The 25,273-nt window shown below is 38.4% G+C and overlaps 1 protein-coding gene across 2 annotated transcripts in view; it reads left to right on the top strand.

Moving 5' to 3' along the window:
* The window catches only part of LOC150080870 (flotillin-1-like), a 321,558-nt gene that overhangs the window by 65,189 nt on the left and 231,096 nt on the right, over nucleotides 1-25,273 (top strand). For both annotated transcript variants that reach the window (XM_090380967.1, XM_090380968.1), the window contains exon 4: nucleotides 6,700-6,843. In XM_090380967.1, coding sequence (XP_090237093.1) covers nucleotides 6,700-6,843 — 144 coding nt within the window. The remainder of the gene's footprint in view (nucleotides 1-6,699; nucleotides 6,844-25,273) is intronic.

Below are 25,273 nucleotides of genomic sequence, written 5' to 3'. Positions count from 1 at the left end.
ACCACTGTTAAAACCTGATGGTTCTATTGCTACCTCAGCTAAAGATGAAGCTGTTCTGCTAGCATCCTACTTTTCTTCTAACTCTTGTATTGACTATCTTGGTGAACTACTTCTTACCATTCCCAGTATACTCCATTGAGTACCTGCTGTGGTCTTCCCTCAAAAGGATGTCAGAAGAAGTTTAAACATGAACTTTCTTGATGTCAAGGTGCCAGGGATTTCTCCACTTGTTCTCAAACATGTATTCTTGAGCTTACTCTTCCATGTCACCTTTTTATCTTTCTTATTCCACTAGTGGTTTTCCTTCTGCTTGGAAACTTGCTCATATTCAGCCTGTTCCTTAAAATGGTGACAGATCCCTTCCCATCCAATTATTGTCTTGTGCACTTAAACTCTTTCTAAAATAACTGAGGAATCCATTAACTGCCAACTCCTAAGCTATATAGAAATCTTCCATCCAGTCAGTGATTGCCAGTATGGATTGTTTTGGTGTCAATCCACTATTGATATACTGGTTATGTTACCCATCATGGAAAAGTTTGGTGAAATTCAAACAGTTGCACTTGATATTTTAAAAGCTTTTAATCATTTTTGGTATGAAGGTCTTCTAAGTGAGCTTCCATCTTATGGGTTGCCAACTGTTTTTTGTAATCGTTTTTTCCCTCAGACTGCTCATTATAGGTGATGGTAGATGGCTGTCTGTCTTCTAACTTTTCCATCAGTGTTGGTGTCACCCAAGGTTTGGTTCTTTACCTCTTTTATTTTAATGACCTTCTTTCATTGACTTGAAATCCTATCCTATCCATAGTTTTGCTGATGATAGTACATTGCATTCAACCTTCCAGTTTGAGAAAGTTTGCCCTGCACAAACAGCTTCAACTTCTTGAATATCCATTACCAATTCCTTAAATGCCGATCTCCAGGTAATTCTCTAGTGGGTCAAAGATAACTTAGTTAATTTCAGTTCTTCTAAAACTCTGTCCCATCTTCAGTGACATGAAGATTTCTAGACAAGATCACATATCTCTATTAGAGATTATCATCACTTCTAATCTCTCTTAGCTGAAGCACATCACAAATATTTCTTCCTCTGCATCTGAAAAACTGGGCTTTCTCTTTCACTCTCAGTGCTACTTTTCTTCTGCACAGCCCCTTGACATGAGCACCTGTATGTAATGAGGAGACCTTCCAGTGACGCTGCTGGTCCTCCAGATTAGCATCACTGGGATCTAGCGCCCACAGCCTAAGTTCTAGGCAACATCAATACAATCCTGCGTGTTTGCCATGCTCTGCAACTTGTGAAAATTCGGAAAGGGGGATCCTGGTGGTTGAGGGATCCAGCTTCAACACACCACTTTGGCTCCTGCTTTGATAAGATGGGTGGTTCTGGAAGGCTTGACTAGGATCTGGAAGGCCTGCCTAGTGGGTTTGCCTGCGAGGGTCAACTGTGTCAATGCCATACCCCTACCCTCATGGTCTGAGGGACAGGATTCAGACTGGCAGCAGTGCTGGTATGGTGTCTGGGTAGCACTGGCATCCCACCCTCGAGTGCATTTATTGCTTGTCGGGTAGTGTGTGTATGTATATATATATATGTAGTTATGTTATTGTTATTTGATTTTTTTTTTAGGAGCATTAGCAACTAAGGCCATATTACTCTGGGGATATGCAGTGGTCATTCCCTGACCTTTCCGCATCCTCTATATTTGGTGGTTCACGGGATCGAACCCCGGTCTAATCAAGAAGCATTTGGCTCCGTAGCATTTGGCTATGGAGGCGCCATATGTAGTTTTATATATATATATATATATATATATAACAAAATCATCCAACTAACACTGACTAATTGATTCAACTTTAGAGCTACCTATTTACATATTTAAAAATTTGAATTTCCCTACCACTCACTCTGTACTATAAAAATGGTGGCAAGATTCGAATGAAACAACGGTTCTATGTATATTAAGTAGTAACCTCAAAAATCACTAGCTAAATTAAAAATATAAAATAACAAACGTGACTAGGAGTATAAAGCTACTTATAGAGTACGATATAATATCACAACTAATTCAGTAAAATGGCAAAAGTCTACAAAAATTTGATTTATTGAAGCTGGAAATTTGCTGCTTGCACCTTTTTAATCTCGTCCACAAAATCTTAGGTTATAAAAGGAAATGGTGCTGATCTACATTATAAAAACTGATTTTTTGGGTAGTACATTGATGCTGTTGTTGATTTCACTATAACCAGGATTTAATATATATTGCTTGTGTGGAATTAACTGCAAAGCAAAAGGCTCAAGCTAATGTGAGTGCTGTGGCTCAGGGGAGAACTGATGGGGGCAGTTGCCCTCTGAATCACAGCCTTTTAAAATGCACTATTTTCTTGATGTTTGTGGAGCAGTCAGGTACAGGACATGATACTGCCATGGGGGATGTCTTTGTATGTGCGCGATGCAAGGAGTGTAAGGAAATCAGGTGACAACTCAGCGTTGGTATGGGCCCATATGAGAGTTTGAAGGACAGGGTGGATGCCCTCGAAGGATTAAAAGTGAGGGCCCATCAAGCTCTCAGCTGCCCACACCAATGCCAGAACTTGCACTTGGGCATCACGCAACACAGAGGCAACCTACAAGGCAGAATGCGCTGGTCCCAAAGGAACTAGTAGGTGTTGGTGACTCTATTGTCAGGGAAACGGGAAACACGCTTTGTAAAAAGGATAGGTGGAACAGGACCAGGGTATGTCTGCCAGGGGCAAAGGTTGATGACGTTGTAGAGTGGATATCACCTTTTAAGGGCACAAAAGGTGATATAGTTGTACACATTGGCACTAATGATATTAAGAGTAGGAGACCGGCGGAATTACTTAACAAGTACAGGTCACTGTTGAAAAAAAGCCGTGAATTAGGGTTGAATTTGAAAGTGTCTGCAATTCTGCCCAGACACGATAGGAGGGAGTATATGATGAGAGCCCTGTCGATCAATTCGGCCCTGGAAAGATTGTGCAAGGCTCAAGGGGTAGAATTTTTTTCAGCCTGGCCTGTACTTGTTAACAGGAGAGACTGCTTCTACAGGGATGGGATACACTTAAATAGAAAGGGTGCAAGAATGTTTGCTGATGCTATCGAGGCAGTGTTAGGTGGGTCGGAAAACTGCAAGATTGGGGGGATACAAGGACTAATAGATTAACAGTAGCCAGTGGCAGAGGTGAAAGTGATTCTTGCACTGCTTCTATTGGAATGAGCAGCAGCTTGGAAAATAAGATGCAGGATATTTCAGAGACTGCTGGGAGTCATTGGGGTACGAGTAAACACATGGGTTGTGTTAGGGTAGCTAAGAAAAAGAACAGGTGCATGTATACTTGCGTGTACACCAATGCTAGGAGTTTGGTAAATAAATTTGATGAATTTGAGATATTGCTCAAAGCACCAAAGGCGGATATTGTTGGGATATCAGAGACGTGGTGTCACACAGATATAAGGAATGCAGAACTGGAATTTGGGGAGTACGTCTACAGAAAGGATAGGAAGGGAGGAGGGGTTATGCTATTAGTTAAGAAACACATAAAATCCAAGGAAGTGAAGCCAGTCGACATCTCTGGACAGTGCAGTGTTGAGTCAGTTTGGTGTGACATAAGCATTGGGAGATCAAAATTGAGAGTAGGAGTGTGCTATAGGCCTAATGAGTCTGATAAGTATAATAAGAAACTGTACAGGGAAATAGAGTGGGCAAAGTAAATCAGAGAGTCTTATAATGGGGAAATTTTAATTTCCCAGATATTGACTGGAATTTGTGGGTTGGTCACTCGCACATTAGCAAGGCTTTTGTGGATTTATTGGATGATTGTTTTCTAAATCAGCATGTTCGGGAAGCAACTAGAGGGAGCAATACTCTTGATTTGATCATCAGTAGTGATTCTTCATGCATTAAGAATCTGCAGATACAGGAACCACTAGGTGGCAGTGATCACAGTGTGCTGAAGTGGGATTTACTCAAGGAGGTAACTACCATCAGGGGTAAAGGGAAGGGTTATTGCTTTCGTAAAGGTGACTACGATGGTCTGAGACAGTATTTAAAATTCTATACAGTGGGACCAACTGATGATGTTACCAACAGCAAACTCAAAATGGGAAGCATTCAAAGAACTTATCTTGGAAGCTACTAGGCTTTACATACCAACTAACTGGGCGCCTCCGTAGCCAGGTGGGAAGGAGCAGCAGTGCGTACCACACGCTTCTTGATTAGACCGGGGTTCGAGCCCGTCACCACCAAATATGGAGGATGCGGAAAGGTCAAGGAACGACCACCGCATATTCCGGAGCAATATGGCCTTAGTTGCTAATGCTCCTAAAAACCAAACAACCACAACAACAACAACAACATACCAACTAAGAAATATTGTTCAAGGTTCAGGCCAAAATGGATGTCAGATGAACTAATGAGATATATAGCAGAGAAGAAAAATGCATGGGATACATATAAATTAACATGTGACACAGAAGCCTATGATACATATAAGTTGATCTGTAACCAAGTTACAAAGGAGGTTAGGCAGGCGAAGGCAGATTACGAGAAATCTTTGGCAAGGGGTACAAAGAAAAACTGCAAGGAGTTCTTTACTTATGTAAACTCTAGAAGGAAGGGGATGAATCAGATTGGTCCATTTGATATCGATGGTTCAACTGTTCATGATCCTGCTCATGTATCTAACAAACTAAATCAATATTTTGCATCTACATTCACACATGAGGAGTTATTCAAGAAGGGGAATGCCATAGATTAAGTAAACACTGGCAGTGAGCTAGATGATCTTGTAATAATTGAGAGTAAAGTGGAGGAGAAATTGTTGAAGATAAATGCAAGAAAGGCACCTGGGGTGGATGGGATCTATCCAGTTATATTAAAGGATGCAGCAAAGGAAGTAAGCAATCCGTTAGCCATAATCATGAGAGCTTCCTTGGACACAGGGGAGGTATCCACAGACTGGAGATGTGCAAAAGTAACCCCAATTCACAAAGGAGGATCAAAGGCTGACATAAGTAATTATAGACCTGTGAGTTTAACTTCTGTTCCAGGAAAATTAATGGAAGCACTGGTTAAAGAAGCACTACAGGATCATCTTGACAAGAATTCAGTTATAGCTCAGACACAGCATGGTTATGTTAAGGAAAGGTCTGGTCTTGCCTGACCAATTTTATTGGATACTGTGATGTAGTCACAAAAGAATTGAATGCAGGAAATAACTTTGATATTATATATTTGGATCTTAGAATGACTTTTGATACTGTTGCACATGGAAGACTGCTGCACAGATTGGAGCAGTGTGGCACTGGGGGCAAATTGTTGCTATGGATAAAGGGTTGGTTGAGTGCCAGAAGACTGAGAGTGGTAATTAATGGACACTGCTCATTGTGGACTAATGTTATTAGTGGAGTTCCTCAGGGTTCAGTGTTGGGTCCGTTGTTGTTTTCGGTGTTTATGAATGATATTGATGATGGGATATCAAGTTTAATGTCCAAGTTTGCAGATGATACAAAGGTTGGCAGGGTTGTTAAGGACACCACTGACGCTATGCTGCTGCAACAGGATCTGGAAAGGTTGAACAGATGGGCTGAGAGGTGGCAAATGAAGTTTAACATTGACAAATGTAAAGTACTACATATGGGAAACAGCAACCCCAGAGCAACATATCAGCTCTGTGGTACTACACTGACAGTGGTAGAGAATGAAAAGGACCTGGGAGTAATTGTGTAGGCAGATATGAAGTTTTTTGAGCAGTGCAGACGGGCTGCAAGAGTAGCTCATGGTGTCTTATCAATGATATACAGGAATTTTTCTAGCAGGGATAGGGAGGTGATTATTCCCTTGTATAAGGCAATGGTCAGGCTGCACCTTGAGTACTGTGTACAGGTTTGGAGGCCTCATTTCAAGAAGGATGTAGAGCTGCTGGAACGAGTACAGAGAAGGGCAACAAGGTTAATGAACGGAATGAAGGGTTGCTCTTATGAAGAAAGGCTTAAGTTTTGCAAATTACAGTGTCTGGAGACTAGGCACCGGCGAGGTGATCTGATAGAGGTGTACAAAGCCTTGAATGGTTTGAGCATGCTCAATGCTGATGGGATACTGCCTCTTGCTCTGAATAATCACCTGAGAGGGCATAAATTCAAATTGAGGAAAGGCAGATGTAGGATAGATGTGCGGAAATTTGTCTTTAGCCAGCGGGTAGTTGGTTGGTGGAACAGACTTCCATCCCTTGTCGTGGAGGTTGATACCCTAAATAAATTTAAGGCTCAGCTGGACAGGTATTTCGAACGAATGGAGGGATGAAGTTGAAAGTTTTTTTTTTTTTTTTGGATGATGCTGCATGAGGTTGCTTTCTTGCATCATATGCCTCTACTAATGCTAATGCTAAACTGGATGTGTTCTTTCCAAGTTCAGCTGTGTTATACCTTATTTTATTTTTTTTTTTATGGCGGGGGGGATATGATTTTATTCATGGTATATTATAAATTGGAATGTAATTAGCTGCTTAAGGCTACAGTATAACTTTTATTTTTATATTTTTATTATTCTAGATTGTTTTAACCTTTATTAAAATATAACCATTGTGTATGATATCTAAAGCGTTTTCGTTGATTACTTGCACTCTTGATTTAGTGACCTTTGTTTTCACATGATTATATTTCATTTCATCTTATAGGTAAAAATACAAGGCCAAAATATGGAAATGCTGAGAGCTGCATGTGAGCAGTTTTTAGGAAAGAAAGATAGTCAAATTATGAACATAGCAAAGGAAACATTAGAAGGTCATCAGAGAGCTATCATGGGTACAATGTCAGTTGAAGTAAGTGTTAATAGTGTGGTAGCTTCTCTCCTCTGATGCTGAAGAGATTTGTATTAAATTTTTATCTGTATTTATCACATTCCATGAAAATTTTTTTAGTGTACCATTCTTATATAGTATTGGTTGGTTTTCTTACTGTTAATTTGATTAGTTGAACTAATTATCATTAAGAAAACTAGAATTTTCATAATGAATTTTCTTCTTATCTTACTTCATCAGATGCTAGTGGAAGTAGATTTATAATTTATATAATATTTAAATACTTTTACTTAATTATTTAAATGCTTTTACTTAATTATGAATATTTTTCATCAGTTCTCCTCCCTGTTCCCCCAACTCTAAACTTATATGGATTTCAGATATCTGAACTTTTTTGGCATCTCTATTTCAAATAATCACAACTGTGTTGTGAACTCTTGCTCTTTGCTTTCCACCAACGAAGGCTAATCCATGAAATGGGCAAACTGGGTGATTGCAATCTTATTTGAATAAATAACATGAATAAATCTTATTTGAATAAATGGATTCACAGACTTAGATTTTATGTGTTTGTTAAGTAACCCCATAACCCTTACCTACTATCCTGTCTGTCCTTTCTGTACACATTGTACTCCCCTTGTGAGCAAATTGTTGCTTGTTCGGAATTCAAGAGGAAACGTAACTTATGAAGTGATTCAATAAAAGTCATACTGTAGTTTATGCCCTTTGCGCAAAACATAATATACAACTGTGAACTAAAATGATGCACTAGCAGTATAATGTTACCAAGTTCCTTTAACTTTGTCTCACTTTCCTCAGTAAAAATTATTGCACCACTCTAACAATATTTGTTTAATTGCATTTTTACAATTAATGTCCATTGACACTGGCTTAATCTCTTAATAATTTAATCAACCCTTTGAGGCCTTATAGTTGTCATTTAATTCAAACCAGTTAGCTTGAAATGAATATAATTCCTCTTTAAATTAAGTAATCAAATTATAAATTTTTATTTACACCCTGTACCTATTACAGGTCAACCATCACTAATCCAGTTCCACTGCTAATTCGGACATAATTTCCGTGAACGTAATTTCAAATTTCCCGGGTCGGCGCACCAACCTGCCGCTACTGTTTTGGTGCCGTTGGTTGCAGCATCAGCTGTTGGCGCGAACTCGTAAACACTGGCAAGCCATTCCCACTTGTTTTTCTGCATTTATTATTATAACCTGCTCACATTTAGCTCCAGCAGTGGTTCCAATGCCATAAAGGAAGTGCCTCTCATGGTGTAAAGCCCAAAGTACATTGTCCATAACAGATAAAGTTGAACTTTTGAAAAAACTCGATAGTGGTTTGTCTATGAGAAGTTTAACTCTCCTTAATTGACAATAGTGAAATTATAGTAACCTTATAATACCGTGATAAATCTGACTAAAAAATGAATAGCAAATGCTTAGAAAATGGTACTCACCTTGTATAAATGTGCAATAAAATTTTTTTGGTAGATGGTGGTTAAATTTAGGTTGGAAGAAGCATTAAAAAGAACTAAGGTGGGGAAATGGGGTGAAAATATTTTAAACAGATTTTAAAATGAGCGCAAGGAAGTAGAAATGCAGATCTCCAATCCTTGGTTGTCATAAAGAGGTTAAAAAACGTAAATGAAAAAAAGAGAGAAGACCGGTGGTGCCAATAGTTGTTACGAGGGACTTTCGTGAGTAAACCGTCATCAGTTGGCAAATGGAAGAGAAGTGAGCGCGTGTTGTATTTAAAGTTTATCTAAACTCCCATGATGCTCTTTTTTGACACGTGGGAACTTTAGCCGCGAGAGGTTCCAAGCCAGTGAAAGGTTGAAGGGAAGTTAGCATTAGTAGAGGCATTTGATGCAAGAAAGCAAGCTTATGCAGCATCAGCCAAAAAAAAAAAAAAACCCACTTCCACTTCACCCCTCTGTTCGTTCCAAATACCTGTCCAGCTGAGCCTTAAACTTATTTAGGCTATCAACCTCCACCACAAGGGATGGAAGTCTGTTCCACCAACCAACCACCCGCTGGCTAAAGGCAAATTTCCGCACGTCTGTCCTACATCTGTATTTCCTCAATTTGAATTTATGCCCTCTCAGGTGATTTTTCTGAGCTAGAGGAAGAATCCCATCAGCATTGAGCATGCTTAAACCATTCAAGGCTTTATACACTTCTATCAGATCACCTCGCTGGTGCCTAGTCTCCAGACACTGTAATTTGCAAAACTTAAGCCTTTCTTCGTAAGAGCACCCCTTTGTTCCATTCACTAATCTTGTTGCCCTTCTCTGTACTCGTTCCAGCAGCTCTACATCCTTCTTGAAATGAGGCCTCCAGACCTGTATACAGTACTCTAGGTGTGGCCTGACCATTGCCTTATACAATGGAATAATCACCTCCTTATCCCTGCTGGAAAAATTCCTGTATATCATTGACAATACTCCATGAGCTACTCTTGCAGCCCATCTGCACTGCTCAGAGAACTTCATATCTGCCTGCACAACAACCCCCAAGTCCCTTTCATTCTCTACCACTGTCAGTGTAGTACCACAGAGATGATACGTTGCTCTGGGGTTGCTGTGTCCTTGACAACCCTGCCAACCTTTGTATCGTCTGCAAACTTGGACATTAAGCTTGATATACCATCATCAATATCATTTATAAATACAGAAAACAATAATGGACCCAACACTGAGCCCTGAGGGACTCCACTAATAACATTAGTCCATGATGAGCAGTGTCCATTGATTACCACTCTCTGTCTTCTCCCCCTCAACCACCCCTTTATCCATAGCAGCAATTTGCCTCCAATGTCACACTGCTCCAATTTGTGTAGCAGTCTTCCATGTGCAACAGTATTCAAAGCCTTTCTAAGATCCAAGTATATAATATCAAAGTTATTCCCTGCATCCAGTTCTTTTGTGACTGCATCATAATATCCAATCAAGTTGGTCAGGCAAGACTTCCCCTTAACAAAACCATGCTGTGTCCGAGCTATAACTGAAGTCTTGTCTAAATGATCCTGCAGTGCTTCTTTAACCAGTGCCTCCATTAATTTTCCTGGAACAGAAGTTAAGCTCACAGGTCTATAATTACTTGTGTCAGCCTTTGATCCTCCTTTGTGAATTGGGATCACATTTGCACATTTCCAGTCTATGGGTACCTCCCCCTGAGTCCAAGGAAGCTCTCATAATTATGGTTAAGGGTTTGCTTACTTCCTTTGCTGCCTCCTTTAATATAACTGGATAGATCCCATCCACCCCGGGTGCCTTTCTTGTGTTTATCATCAACAGTTTCTCCTCCACTTTACTCCCAGTTATTTCAGGATTCTGTAGCTTACTGCTAGAGTTGAATACACCTCTGGCATTCCCCTTGCTTCATACCTCCTCATGTGTGAATTGCGATGCAAAATATTCATTTAGTTTGTTAGCTACCTAAGCAGGATCATCAACAGTTGACCCATCAATATCAAGTGGACCAATCTGATTCATCCCCTTCCTTCTAGAGTTAACATAAGTAAAGAACTCTTTGCTGTTTTTCTTTGCATCCCTTGCCAAGGATTTCTCGTAATCTGCCTTTGCCTGCCTAACCTCCTTTGTAACTTGGTTGCATATCAACTTGTATCTATCATAGGCTTCTGTGTCATGTGTTAATTTGTAAGTATCCCATGCATTTTTCTTCTCTGCCATATGCCTCATTAGTTCATCTGACATCCATTTTGGCCTAAACCTTGAACAATATTTCTTAGTTGGTATGTAAAGCCTAGTAGCTTCCAAGATAAGTTCTTTGAGTGCTTCCCATTTTGAATTTGCTGTTGGTAACATCATCAGTTGGTCCCACTGTATAGAATTTAAATACTGTCTCAGTCCATCGTAGTCGCCTTTACGGAAGCAAGTTTAGCGTTAATAATGTTGATCTCAATAACTTAATATATCTCATAAAATGCCAACCGAACTGCGACACCTGGTACATCGGCAGCACTATCACCAAATTCGGTGATAGTGCTGCTGTTGTTGAGATAAGTTATTGAGATCATTGATGGGATATTTCTGTGTATCTTTGTAAGAATTAAATAGGGAACCTAGTTTATTGTAAGTGGAGAAGGTGAGGGAGATGTCGGTATCTTTGAATGTACGTCGGAATTGTGCTGCGAGTTCACTCTGGTAAGGGAGAACTATGGGAGTATTTGTCTTGTGACTGTGTCTGGTGGGGTTATTAATACTCTTTTTAATGGTGGATATTGTGTGTTGGATGAGTTGAGGGGGATAGCTCCTGGCTATGAATTTATCAGTAAGGTATTGAAGTTCATTGTGTAGATCGTTTTGTGAAGAGGTGAATTTGATAGCATTGTGGATTTGGTTGTGTAGGACAGCTTTTTTGGTACTAAGGGGATGATGTGAAGTGAAATGTAGATATTTACCGGTGTGCGTATTTTTTCTGAAAATCTTGGTATTTAAATTTGTGTCTGTTGTATAAATAGTAAGATTAAGAAAATTAATCTGGTTGTCCGTTGCGATTTCGAGGGTAAGGTTTAGCCTGTCATGTATTGTATTGAATTTTAAAAAAAGATTGTCTATGGTTGTTCTGTTGCCTATTATTAGGATATCATCCTATTAATAATTGACTTGTCTTGAAACTTCAACAGTTTCAAGACAAGTCAATCCTGCACTGAGTTAACGACCCATGCTCAAACTCTCCCCCTTGTTGACTCTGCCATCACTATTATTAAACTTAGATCGAGCTACAGAATTCTTCAATATGAAGCCCTCACCATCGAATGGTACCGACACCATTCCGATCTCAACATTATTAACGTTAAACTTCCCTTCAACCTTTCACCGGCTTGGAACCTCTCGCGGCTAAAGTTCCCACATGTCAAAAAAGAGCATTATGGGAGTTTAGATAAACTTTAAATACAACACGCGCTCACTTCTCTTCCATTTGCCAACTGATGACGGTTTACTCATGAAAGTCCCTCGTAACGAGTATTGGCACCACCGGTCTTCTCTCTTTTTTTCATTTACGTTTTTTAACCTCCTTATGACAACCAAGGATTGGAGATCTGCATTTCTACTTCTTTGCACTCATTTTAAAATCTGTTTAAAATATTTTCACCCCATTTCCCGCTTTAGTTCTTTTTAATGCTTCTTCCAACTTAAATTTAACCACCATCTACCAAAAAAATTTTATTGCAGATTTATACAAGGTGAGTATCGTTTTCTAAGCATTTGCTATTCATTTTTTACTCTCCTTAATTGTAAAGTCCAGCAATTTCTCTCAGTTCCTCTTATCTTAGTAATTTTTTTTTAGCTATTCCTTTTTAGATTTTTTTTTTTTTTTTTTTTTTTAACAACACGCTTATACAAACTTGCGGAAAAAGATAACACAATATGATGGATAATACAGTGCGCTAACGAACTTGTTTTCACAAAATCTCTAACAATACTGACAAACTTATTGCGACGTTTGAGAGTTTATTTTATTGCAGCGCTCACCGCGGGTGCAATAAACTAATCACAAACGACCATCACATGTATGCCGTAATAGCATCACACGTATGTGGCCGACATGGCTTCTCAAGAATAAAGTAACCAACATACTTTAGTTATAAAACATATATGCGACATAAAAAAAATACTTTTTTTTTTATATTTTAAGTGAAAAAATGACAACACTGACATTACAATATTTATTTTAGAATTACTAATCAAATTATTTCCTAAATATTTTTTGGCCCCTGGGGAATTTTTTTCTTAAACTAGCTTGGCGGTCAATGTGTTAAAGGTAGAAGGTGGTGGTTAGCTGTTGGATAAAATGTATGTGCTAAAATAACCACCGGTGATCCGGCAAACTCACTAATCTGGCACCCCACTGGTCCCAACGCTGCCGGATTAGTGATGGTCGACCTGTATTAGATTTTGATGGGAACTTTCATCACTGTGCTGAATTCAACATGCGCACATTACTAAATGATATCACGACACTAACATTGTTTGAGGTTTGTTTTTTATGTTACATCAAATTGTTATATGTTCTCTTTTCTTCTCTTCTCTAAGTGGTAAATGATGCAAAGAAGCAAGCTTATATTAAAAAAAAAAACACCTTATCTGTCCATTCCCTCCAATAATTTATTTAATTCTTATTTGAATTTATTTAAACTACTCACTTCCACAATAACAGATGAAAGTTAGTTCCAACAATCGGTTATTCTCTTGTTGAAAGGAAATTTTCATACATCTGTCCTGCAACCGTGGATTGATTTAAAGGTTCTCTTTGTAGGTGCCTAGTTTCCAGTTGCTGAAGTCTTTCTTGATAAGGTTTCCCTTTTGTGTCCCTCACTGGTCTTGTTGCTCTTCTCTTTATTTCTTTTAACAGATTTACATCCTTCTTGTCCACAGTAGCACACCTGCTCCAATTTGTATAGCAGTGCTTTATGTGAGCAGCATTTAATTTGGCCACATTTATACATTTAGACCTAAATGCATAGATGTGGCCAAACATTGTGGCGCCTCCGTAGCCAGGTGGGCAGGAGCAGCAGTGCGTAGCACACACTTCTTGATTAGACTGGGGTTCGAGCCCGTGAACACCAAATACGGAGGATGTGGAAAGGTCAGGGAATGACCACCACATATCCCAGGAGCAATATGGCCTTAGTTGCTAATGCTCCTAAAAACCAAATAACAACAACAACAGACATTGCCTTATACACAGGCTATCACCTCCTTTTCCCTGTTGGCAGAATTCCTGTGTATCATTGATAGAATACCATAAACCCTGCTAGCAGCTTGTCCACACTGTTTCTAGAACTTCATTTTTCAGACTATACAGTTGTTCCCAGGTCTTTTTCTTTCCCATCACTTTGAGTGTGGTACTATCCAGTTGGTATGTTATTCTGCAATTATTTGTTTCCCATATGCTGTACCTTGATTGCCACTTCTCAGCTCATCTGGCTAATTTTTATGGGTGTTGTTGCAACATCATACTCTTTCTGTCATTAATATGCTGGCACATTCATATCACTGCAAATGTTGACATTATACTCTATATGTCTTCTTCATTATCATTACTAAAAATTTAAAACAATAAAGGGTTTTGCAGTGAATCCTGAGTGACACTAATCACATTAGGTCACGAGGAGCCATGCCCATTAATAAATACTCTGATCTCTCATCACTTAATCATCCCTTTTTCCATAGCAGTAAATTTTCTGCAATGCCACATTGCTCCAATTTGTATAGCATTCTTTCATGTGGAAGAGTATTTAGTTTATTTAATCAGTCAAAATTTCTTTGAAATCTAAGTATATGATGTCAAATCATTTTTTTTTTGCATATAGTTCCTTTGTTACTGCATTATAGCAGCTAATCATATTTTTCAGAGAAGTTAACACCTTAAAAAATTCATGCTGTGATTTCTGAACTGCATTCCTATCAAGGTGAACATACAATACTTCTTTAATCAGTTACTCCATTATTTTCCCTGGAATAGAGGTCAAACTTATAGATCTGTAAATACTCATTTTACCCTTTGATCCTCCCTTTGTGTATATAAGAGACATTTGCACATTTACAGTCTGTGGAGATCACTCCTGAATACAAGGGCACTCATGGCTAAAGGTCTGCTTACTCACTTTGCTGATTCTCATAATATAAATGGATAGATCTCATCAGTCCCAGATGCCTTATTTACTTTTAGCTTCAGAAATTTCCCTTCCACTTTCGTTTTGTTACTGCTACTCCCACTGGCAACATAATGCTCTCTTACTCTTCTGATTGCTTGGTCACTGGTTGGCACCACTTCTGCCTCCATGTGGTGGGATTGGAAGCCTAGGTGAAGAGAGCTACTTCCCCCTGGGCTAAAAGGAGCAAAGCAGGGATTTCAACAATTACCCTCCAATTGATCCTTCATGCCTCATCACACTCTAAATTAAATGAAAGTGATAATGACAACTCTCAGTTGAAAAAACTGTGTACTGACAGAGCAACAGGAATGCCCATCTTTTCTTATCTTCCATTCCTTGTCAAACAAAAGTTTGAGTACTTTATCCCCATTCTTCATACAGATATGTTATAGAAAATACAGCAGGTTCACCAAAAATGGCAAAAGACTTAGATCTTGTGATTTACTAATTGAAACTTTGAGTTGTAAGTAATCTGTGACTCTGCTGAAACTCTCAAACTTTTGTATACCCATGCTAGTTATCCTGCGTGCAACACCAAATACCACCAAAGGAGTAATTGTGGAGTACGACTTGATCAGTGTCACAGAAGGTGAACTGGTCCAAGATTAAAAAAATAAAAAGGTTATGTTAAAGTCAGCTGTCCCAACTGCACTGTAAGGCCTTATGTTATAAGTGCCAAATATGCTTGACTCTCAAACTATCTGTCGAGGTATGCAGTTCACCCAAAATATGGATCACACAAACACTGTGATGCTGAAGCACCACATTTTCCAAACTCTTAAGGCCAAACCCCTGCTTGTTCTAAGTCCAACTGTGGGAAGCAGGGAAAAAGATCCAAAAATATAAAGTAGAGTGGAAAGTCACTTATCACAAGGCAAAGAAGCAAATTATGCTCACTGCAGCAAAACAAACATACAGTAGCAGCATCAAAGAAATACCAGTCAGCACTCATACAAAACATGTCAGTTTTACCAACCATGCCTATTGCAGATTGGACTTGAGTAGTACTCTCAACTTAACAGCAGTTTCCTAAGGGGCAGCATGTGATAGATCATGCCATCAGTACACTAATTACAGTACCACCAACTGCATCCCAGTCTTCAACAGAAGTCATAAAAATCAAAACAGCAGCCCCAATGAAGACGACCCAGCCAAATTTAACAAACATGGATACAGATGAGAATACCAACCTGGATGAACCAATCTTAAATCTGGACACAGATGATATGGACACTATATGGTCTATCTTCCTGGAAAAAAGAATGAAACTGGAGACAGGGAAACAGGCCAAACTTAAAAAGCAGGCTAAATCAAACATAACTGTTAAAAACAAATAATGGATCACATCATACAGTGGAATTGTAGAAACCTACATACCAATATTGATAATATCTATGACCTAATAAAGCAGTATAGTCTGGAAAGCTTATGTGTACAAGAAACTAACTTACCTCAACCGATAACTCCAAAAATCAAGAACTATACTATACTATCTGTCAACGTAATAGAACAAACAATAATACTATGTGTGGAGCTGTGAACATTCTTATAAACTCAAGAATTCCCACCAAACACTTTTCACTGCAAACATCCATAGAAGTAGTGGCAATAAGTGTCACCTTAGAAATTATATTATCAATAGTTTCAGTTTGCCTATCACCAAACAAAGAATATACTTATAATGATCTGGAAGAACTTCATTTATAGACACTGCCTGCTCTGGTGTTTCCCACATGCAGACAGATGAGGAAGATTTCTGGAATCACTGCTTGACAAACATAATCTAATATTATTGAATACTGGTGCTGATACTTATATTCATTTCTCTACTAGAACAACTATAGCTGTAGACTTGACAGTCTGCTCTTCAACATTGTTTCCACTCATCTGCTGGTCAGCTCTAGACAACTCACTAAGCAGTGGTCATTTCTTGATAATTTGTGAAATTCAAATTATCAAGAAATGACCACTAGTAACCCTCGGGCAGATACCTGCTTAAAACGGAAATTTTCAAAGGCTAATTGGAACTTATTTGCTTCAAACATCTTATGTGATGACCAAATTCATAAATAAATATCTGTCCATTGATGATGCTACTCCACACACATCACGACACAGATTTTGGCTGCTACAACCAATGCTATTTTCAAAATCTATACTAGTCCTTTTAAACATGTTGATAAGTGGTGGAATGATGCATGCCAACTTTGCCAAAAAAGAGAAAAACCAGGAATGGAACCTGTTGTTTAGTAAGCATCGAACAACTGAGAACTTTAAATTTCTCAGTTAAAAAACTTAAAAGCAAAGACATGGTTTGTGAGGAAGAAGCTAAGAGAGTTTCTTGGATTCAGTTTACCTCTTCTATAATAAAGAATACAAACAATCTGGAACAAACAAAAAAACAACAACGATTGAAGATTTCCACCAGCATCCTCTCCAATACTGATATGGAAGGGGCAAGATTTGTCATCTCCAGCAATACTCTGACAGAGAATTTTACACAAATCTTAGATATATCTGCATATGAACCATCTTTTCAGCAGCATAAAATAAAGGCTGAGCAATGCAAATTAAATTTCAGCACAAGACTATCATTTTCATATAATCAGTCCTTTTCAATGTTGGAACTTCTTGTTGCGCTAAACAAATGGGGCATCAGATACTGAAGGGATTTACTATTTTATTTATTTTTTTTATGAAAAACCCCAAACACAAAAGGTATCAAAACCTATAGTACTTAGTACCGTGCATGGGTTGAAGGAGAAGTATGGGGGGAGGGGGATGCCGGAAATTTGCTCTAGAGACTAAACATGGGTTTCACCACTTCAAGCCTCCAATAAGCAGAGTGGTGGTATTTCACTGGTTGATGAAAGTCATCTACCACCTTGCATAGACAGAAAGGCATTAAATTTCCTATTGCTTTTTTTGAATTGGATTTTCTCTGAAAGCTACCATCCTAGCTCATGGTGTCATTCAACAGTGCTAGCTTTTCCTAAACCTGGAAAAGATCAGACTAATCCATGCACCTACAGACCAATATCCCTTACTAGCTGCATGGGCACTTTGTTAGAAAAGATGATACGCTATACTCATATGGTGCCTGGGACTAAATTGATGATTGAGTCTCACTCAATCATCAGTTGTAATCGATATGGCTTCTGCAAAAATTGCTCCACATTAGACCTTATGGTGAAAGCTGAGTATAACATACGGAATGCCTTTATCCAAAAAGAATATCTTGTTATAGTATGCCTGGATAGTGAAAAAGCATTTCACACCACCTGGTGCTATAGCATTCTTCAAGATCTGTATGCTATAGGACTCAGAGGTTGAATCCCAATCCTGAATGCTTCCCTAGAATTTGCAGGTGGCAACATCATCTGTTGGTTCCCCTGAATGGAATTAAAAAATTGTGTACAACCACTTTACTGCCTTTATGAAAGCAAATTCCCTTTCCTTTACCATTGACTGTAGTTATATTTTTAAGTAGTTCCCACATTAATATATTATGATTATTGCCACCTAGTGGTTCCTTTATCTGGATATTTTTAATGTGTGAAAGGTCATTGGTGATGATCAGATTATGAGTATTGCTTTTTTCTTGTTGCTTCTCTAATATGCTGGTGTCAAAAAAAAAAAAAAAAAAAAAAAACTGCCATACTGTTAAATCCAGAAAAGTCTTGGTACTGTGTGTGGGTGATCAGTCCACAATTTCAGTTATTACCTGGAAAGTTAAAATCCCCTATTATAAAGCATTCTAATTTGCTGGTCTAGTCTGTTTGTCTGTATAGTTGGCTGTTATATTTACTACCTCACAATTTTCTTTTTCTTGTTATGTTTGATGCCAAACTGGCTCAATGTTCTGCTCTGTATCTAAACATGAACTGGGTTCAAAAAAAGCATGTGGCGAAAGTGCAGTCGTGGACATTGACGCTACAAAGGAATGGAAGGAAAATCGTTTAAAAAATGTTTTGCTGACATATGACCACAATGACATCTTCTATGTCAATGAAACTGGTCTCTTTTTAAAATGTCTATCAGATAAAACACTTGCATTTAAAGGCGAGAAATGTAGTGGCAGAAAAAAGGCCAAACAACGGATCGCTGTTCTCCTACCAGCAACCATATCTGGCACAGAAAAGCTTCCTCTCTCTTTTAATTATTGGAAAGCCGAGAAGCCTTGTTGCTTTAAAGGTCTGAAGACATTATCGAAAATATATCCTAGCAAACCAAAAGGTATGGATGATATTGCAAATCTACGAGAATAGATCAGAGACTTTGATCGCAGGATGAGTGCGAAGAATAGAAAAATTTTGTTTTTTTATGGATAACTGTGCTTCTCATTGTCAAGTAAATGACCTACGTGCAGTCACTGTCTAGTACCTACCATCAAATATGACATCAGGTCTTCATCCACTTGATTATGGTGTAATACACTGTTTTAGGAAAAACTACTGAAGAATGCTATTAAACAAAATTATGCTATGTATTGAAAGCAAAATTCAATGTGAAATCAACATCCTGCAATGTATTTACTGTATGTGTTTCAGCATGGGATAAAATTGATGAAAAAGTAATATTCAACTGCTTCACACTTGCTAGATTTAACGGCTTGAATGATGCAGGGTGTGAAGTTTCACATGCTTTTTTCTCTATTAATTGCAAAGCACAGTCTCTGACAATAAGGAAGAAATATTTGAGCATGTGTGCCATCAGCTAAACTTACAGGAAAACTTCAAAGATTACACAGAAGTGGATGCAGACATTGGATGTTTCAGGATATGCATGAATGAAGAGGAACTCATTACAGACAATAGCATTTGTACAGGCATATGATGCAAGAAAGCAAGCTTATACAGCATCAGCCAAAAAAAAAAATCCTTTCCATTTCACCCATCCATTCACTCCAAATGTTTGTCTAGTTCTGCTTGGAATTTATTTAACCTGTCAACTTCTACAATGACAGATGGAAGTCTGTTCCAGCAATAAACCACATGCTGGCTAAAGGAAAATTTCCACACATTTGTTCTACAACTGTGTTTCCTCAATTTGAATTTATGTCCCCTCAGGCGATTAATCTGGGCAAGAGGAAGAATCCCATCAGCATTGAGCTTGTTCAAACCATTCAAGGCCTTGTACACTTTAATCAGATTACCTCCCAGGCGCTCTAGTCACCAGACATTGTAATTTGAAAAAAAAAAAAAAAAAGCCTTTCTTCATAAGAGCAACCTTTTGTTCAATTCAATAATCTTGTTGCTCTTCTCTGTACTTGTTCAAGGAGCTCTACATCCTTCCTACAATTAGGCCTCCAGAAATGTATACATTACTAGGTGTGGCCTGCCCATTGCCTTATACAAGGGGATAATCACTTCCTTATCCCTGATAGAAAAATTCCTGATCACTAACAAGACACCATGAGCTACTCTTGCAGACTGTCTGCACTGCTCAGAAAACTTCATATCTGATTGCACAATTACCCCCAGGTCCTTTTCATTCTCTACCATCCTGAGTGTAGTACCACACAGTTGATATGTTACTCTGGGGTTACTGCTATCCATATGCATTACTTTGTTTGTCAGTGTTAAACTTCAGTTGCCATCTCTTAGCCCATCTGCTCAACGTTTCTAGATCCTCTTGCAGTAGCATACTATCATTAGTGTCATTAACAACCCTTCCAACCTTTGTATCATCTGCAAACTTAGACATCAAGCCTGATATACCTTCATCAGTCATTAATAAATACAGAAAACAACAATGGACCCAACACTGAACCCTGGGGGACTCCACTAATAACATTAGTCCACGAAGAGCAATGTCCATTCATTACCACTCTCTGTCTTCTCACACTCAACCATCCATTAATTCATAGCAGCATTTTGCCCTTAATGCCATACTGCTCCAATTTGTACAGTAGTTTTCCATGTGCAAAAGTATCAAAAGCTTTCCTAAGATCCAAATATATGATATTAAAATTATTTTTTGTGACCACATCATAGTATCCAGTCAAATTGGTCAGACAAGACTTCCCCTTAACAAACCCATGCTGTGTCCAAACTAACTGAAGTGTTGTCTAGATGATCCTACAGAGCTTCTTTTACCAGTGCCTCCATTGATATCCTTGGAACAGAAGTTAAACTAACAGTCTGTAATTTTTTGGTCACCCCTTGATCTTCCTTTGTGAATTTGGGTCACATTTGCACATCTCCAGTCCAAGGAAGCTCTCATAAATATGGCTGAGGGTGTGCTTGTTTCCTTTGCTGCCTCCATTAATATAACTGGATAGATCCCATCTACCCCAGGTGCCTTTTTATGTTTATCTTCAAATGTTTCTGCTCCACTTTGCTCTCAGTTATTAAAAAATCATTTAACTCACTACCATAGTTTAATACACCTCTGGTATTCCACTCCCTGAATAACTCCTCATGTGTAAATGTAGATTCAAAATACTCATTCAGTTTGTTAGCTACTTGACCAGGATTGTCAACAGTTGAAAATGGCGCATTATAGCCTTAGTTGCTAATGCGCCAATAAAATACAAATCAGATCAACAGTTGAACCATTGATATCAAGTGGACCAATTTGATTCATCCTCTTCCTTCGAGAGTTTAAATAAGTAAAGAATTCTTTGCTGTTTTTCTTTGCATCCTTTGCCAAAGATTTCTCATAATCTGCCTTTGCCTGCCTAACCTCTTTTGTGACTTGGTTACAGACCAGCTTATGTCTATCATAGTCTTCTGTGTCACCCGTTAATTTATATGTATTCCATGCATTTTTTCCCCCCTCTGTCACATGTCTGATTAGTTCATCTGACATCCATTTTGGCCTAACCCTTGAACAATATTTCTTAGTTGATATGAAAAGCCCTAGTAGCTTCCAAGATTAATTCTTTGAATGCATTTCCATTTAGAATATGCTGTTGGTCCCGCTGTATAGACTTTAAAAACTATCTGAGACCTCTGTGTACAGCTTGTGTAGTCACCTTTATGAAAGCAAAAACCCTTCCTTTTATCCCTGATGGTAGTTATCTCTTTGAGTAAATCCTACATCAGCACACTGTGAACATTCACCTAGTGGTTCCTCTATTTACAGATTCTTAATACATAGTATTAATAATACATAGTATTATTCCCTCTGGATGCCACCTGAACATGCTGCTGCTGTAGAAAACAATCATCCAATAAATCCACAAAAGCCTTGTTAGTGTGTGAATGGCTAACCCACAAGTTACAGCCAATATTTGGGAAGTTAAAATCCCCCATTATAAGACAATCTTTATTTACTGGACCACTCTGTTCTCTGTACAGCTGCTGATTATACTCATCAGAGTCATTAGGTCTATAGCACACTCCTGCTCTCAATTTTGCTTTACCTGTGCTTATGTGACACCAAACTGATTCAACACTGTATTGTCCACCCATTGACGTAACAACCGTTTCTGTCATTCTCCTGAAGGGTCATTATATAGTGCTTTGACTGTATTCTTAGAGTTCTTTTTGCTGTGATGTGGAGAGCTGACTGGTACATACTGCTTCGCTTATACCCTGCTTTAATCACTTTGTCTAGACTATGGAGCCCCTGTGTACAGTTTGTGTACACCATGTTATCAAATGGCTTGTCTCCATTACATCACGGTGCCATACGAATTTCTCTAGGTGCATACAGAACATTGCCTTTACAAAGCTTATATGTGAAGGCCCACGAGCCTGCACTATATATCCAGAAGCAAATGCTGTTGTTAAACTATGCCATTAAAATCTGAAGTATTTCTCATCATCCTACTTGGCAATATCTTTTCAGTCCACAGTGGGAGAACCACTACAGACACAAACTCAAAATAAATAAAGCAGCCTGAATATGACTACAAGAACTAGTTTCAGAATGAGGCCTAAGCTTTGATAACCCATATAAGGATAATAGCATAACAAATCCACCATGGCACACTTTCACTCCTAACTGTGCTCTGATGAATGTCAACATAAAACAGATGCATGCAGCATACTCAGCACAGTCCTCTAAATATCTTCAGATGTATAAAGACTGCTCTAAAAAAGATGCCCAAGTGGGTGCTGAAGTGGTCCCTCCACACAATGTCATTTCAGAGTTTTTCCCAAACAAATGCAGTAGCTATTCTGTTGAGCTATTTGCCCTACTACATATAGCCTTGAAACATATTGAAACCTGTATTCTTTGGAAACATCTCATATACACATATTCATTAAATTTAATACATGCTCTCCAATGATAGCATACACTGTCTCATTTCCTAATGGAATGTCCACAATACAATTTGGTGCAACAAACCACCTTTCATCTCCCTGTGAATATTCAGGATTTCCTGACATTATCAGAAATCATAGGCGATAACTCTAACATTGAAAACATATTTTACTTATTTAAATGTAATAGGACATTTTAGTCGGATATAAATCATAATTAAGCAACATTATTTGTCTCATAATACTAATAGATAGGTGCAATATGACCAAAGTTGCTTTTGCACAAAAAAAAAAAAAAAAAAAAAATCCAAAACAAACAAAATAAACCATTGCCATCTGTGATTGCAAATGCCCTACAATAAACAACTTTCAAAACAAACTACTCTAAATTAAACCAACAGTTCTCCCTGACAGTCTAGCATATATAAAATTTGCTGGGAAGAAGTGTTCTTTTTCTCTTGACTACAGATTGATTATATACAAATCAAACTAATTCCTACCCAGGCTCCAAGTGCCAAATGATTTGTAACTGAGCGATTGTGACAAACCTGGAAGAGGATGAAAACAAAAGTACCTCAAATGGAATATTCATCTTTCCTTATACTGCATTCCTTACGAATCAGTCACTAGGTACATTATCTCCTTTTTATACAAAAATGTTTAGAAAGTGTAGCCAGATCACTGAAACCACCAACCATAAACATTGAGTCTCTCCTCAAACTTATCACATTTGGTGGAGTCCCTACTAAGGTATCTCCTCATGCTACCCTTAATTACCTACAAAGGAGTCATTTCCGAATGGGACCTATTGAACGTCGAGGAGGAGGAGATTGTTCAAGAACTCCAGGACCAGAAAATTACTCAAGCAAGATGAATAATGTTAAAGAAAGATTGAGAATTTGTTCCTACCCGAAGCATCATTCTTACTTTTCTACACTGAACCTTCCTTCATCAGTAAAAGTTGGATACCTAACTGCTGCATCTGTTCTTATATCCCCAATCCTATTCAGTGCACCTCTAAAAACAGACAGACTTTACTCCTAATTCTAAACCTGCACAATGAACAACATGGTCCCATGGAATTGCAGAGGCTTTCGTAGCAACATAGATGACGTATACGAGTTAATCAATCATTATTGTCTTCTAGGTATCTGTCTCCAAGAGACAAATCTAACACCAAGTATCCGTATCAGTTAAATATTATACTCATTTTTTTTTTTTTTGGCAAGACAGGTCTCTTACAAAAAGTGCTCACAGAGAAGTGGCCATGCTCATAGACTCAATAGTTGCTCGTAAGCAGATTGCGCTCCAAACCTTAGAAACCGTTGCAGCTCGTATAATGATCGGTATTGCTTGTATAAATTTATCTTCCACCCAATCAACTATGTACGATTCAGGAACTGAAAAACCTTGTTATGCAAGTACCATTTCCTATCTGCTTCTTAGGAGACTTTAGGGGACACAATCCATTATGGGGATCTCCCATCTCAGATGGATGTGGAGAGCTCATTGAAATGTTACTAGTCAGACAGAATTTAATGTTACTGAACACTGGTTTATCCACTTACATTCATTTTCCTACTGGATCAACCTTTGCAATAGATCTCTCGATCTGCTCTCCTATCCTCTTCCCAAGCGTTGAGTGGACAACACATAGCAATCCTCTCAACCGTATCACCATCTAGTAATATGCAGAATTCAAGCTATCCATTCCAAAACAACTGAAACACAAAGATACTTACAGCTGCAATAACTGCCATCCTGCAGTCTCACCCCTTGACATGGACACCTGTATATGGTGAGGCGACCTCCCAGTGATGCTGCTGGGCTTCCAGATTAGCATCACTGAGATTGGTAATACTCCAGAGAATTGAAACCCTTACAAAATGGCATCAAGAAGAAGAGGGGGAAAGCAGTGACGTACAGTTTGTAACTCCACCCACTCAGTGCTTTCCCCCCTCTTCTTCTCGACGACTGCACGTGGCGGATGTCACATGACATAACAGTATGTCGGAGCTGAAAAATAAAAAATTAATGGCAAAACGGCAATTTTTTCGGAGCAGCAAGTAACAGAAATGCAATGTATTCGGGGAAGACAAAACGTCACGTAACATAACATCTCAGATTTAAAATGAAGAAAAATTAACATGAAAACAGCAAAACTGGTTTGGCCACGTGCCGTGGCCAATGACCAGTTTTTGCTTGAATCCCTCTTGAAGTTGCTTAAAACCCTAACTTTTTTTTCACTAAACACAAATGAAAGTTGATTAAACACAATGATCCTTCTTAATTGTTTTTTTTTTCCCAACGACTGGTTTTTGCTTAAATCCCTACCGAAGTCACTTAAAAACTAACCTACAAACCTAACTTTTTTTCCCTAAACACAAATGAAAGTCAACTAACACGTGTAATTAACAGTAAAAAATCCTCTTTGTATATGCAAAATATGCCAGTAGATTTTTTTTTAAAGAACATAACAACTGACACAATACTAGGTTAGTTAGATGGGAAAAGAAAACTCACCTCATCAGTCCTGG

Source organism: Mastigoproctus giganteus, chromosome 9, assembly GCF_048544385.1.
Source record: "Mastigoproctus giganteus isolate SK-2022 chromosome 9, ASM4854438v1, whole genome shotgun sequence".
Classification (NCBI taxonomy): domain Eukaryota; kingdom Metazoa; phylum Arthropoda; class Arachnida; order Uropygi; family Thelyphonidae; genus Mastigoproctus; species Mastigoproctus giganteus.
This window is presented reverse-complemented; position numbering and strand designations above follow the sequence as displayed.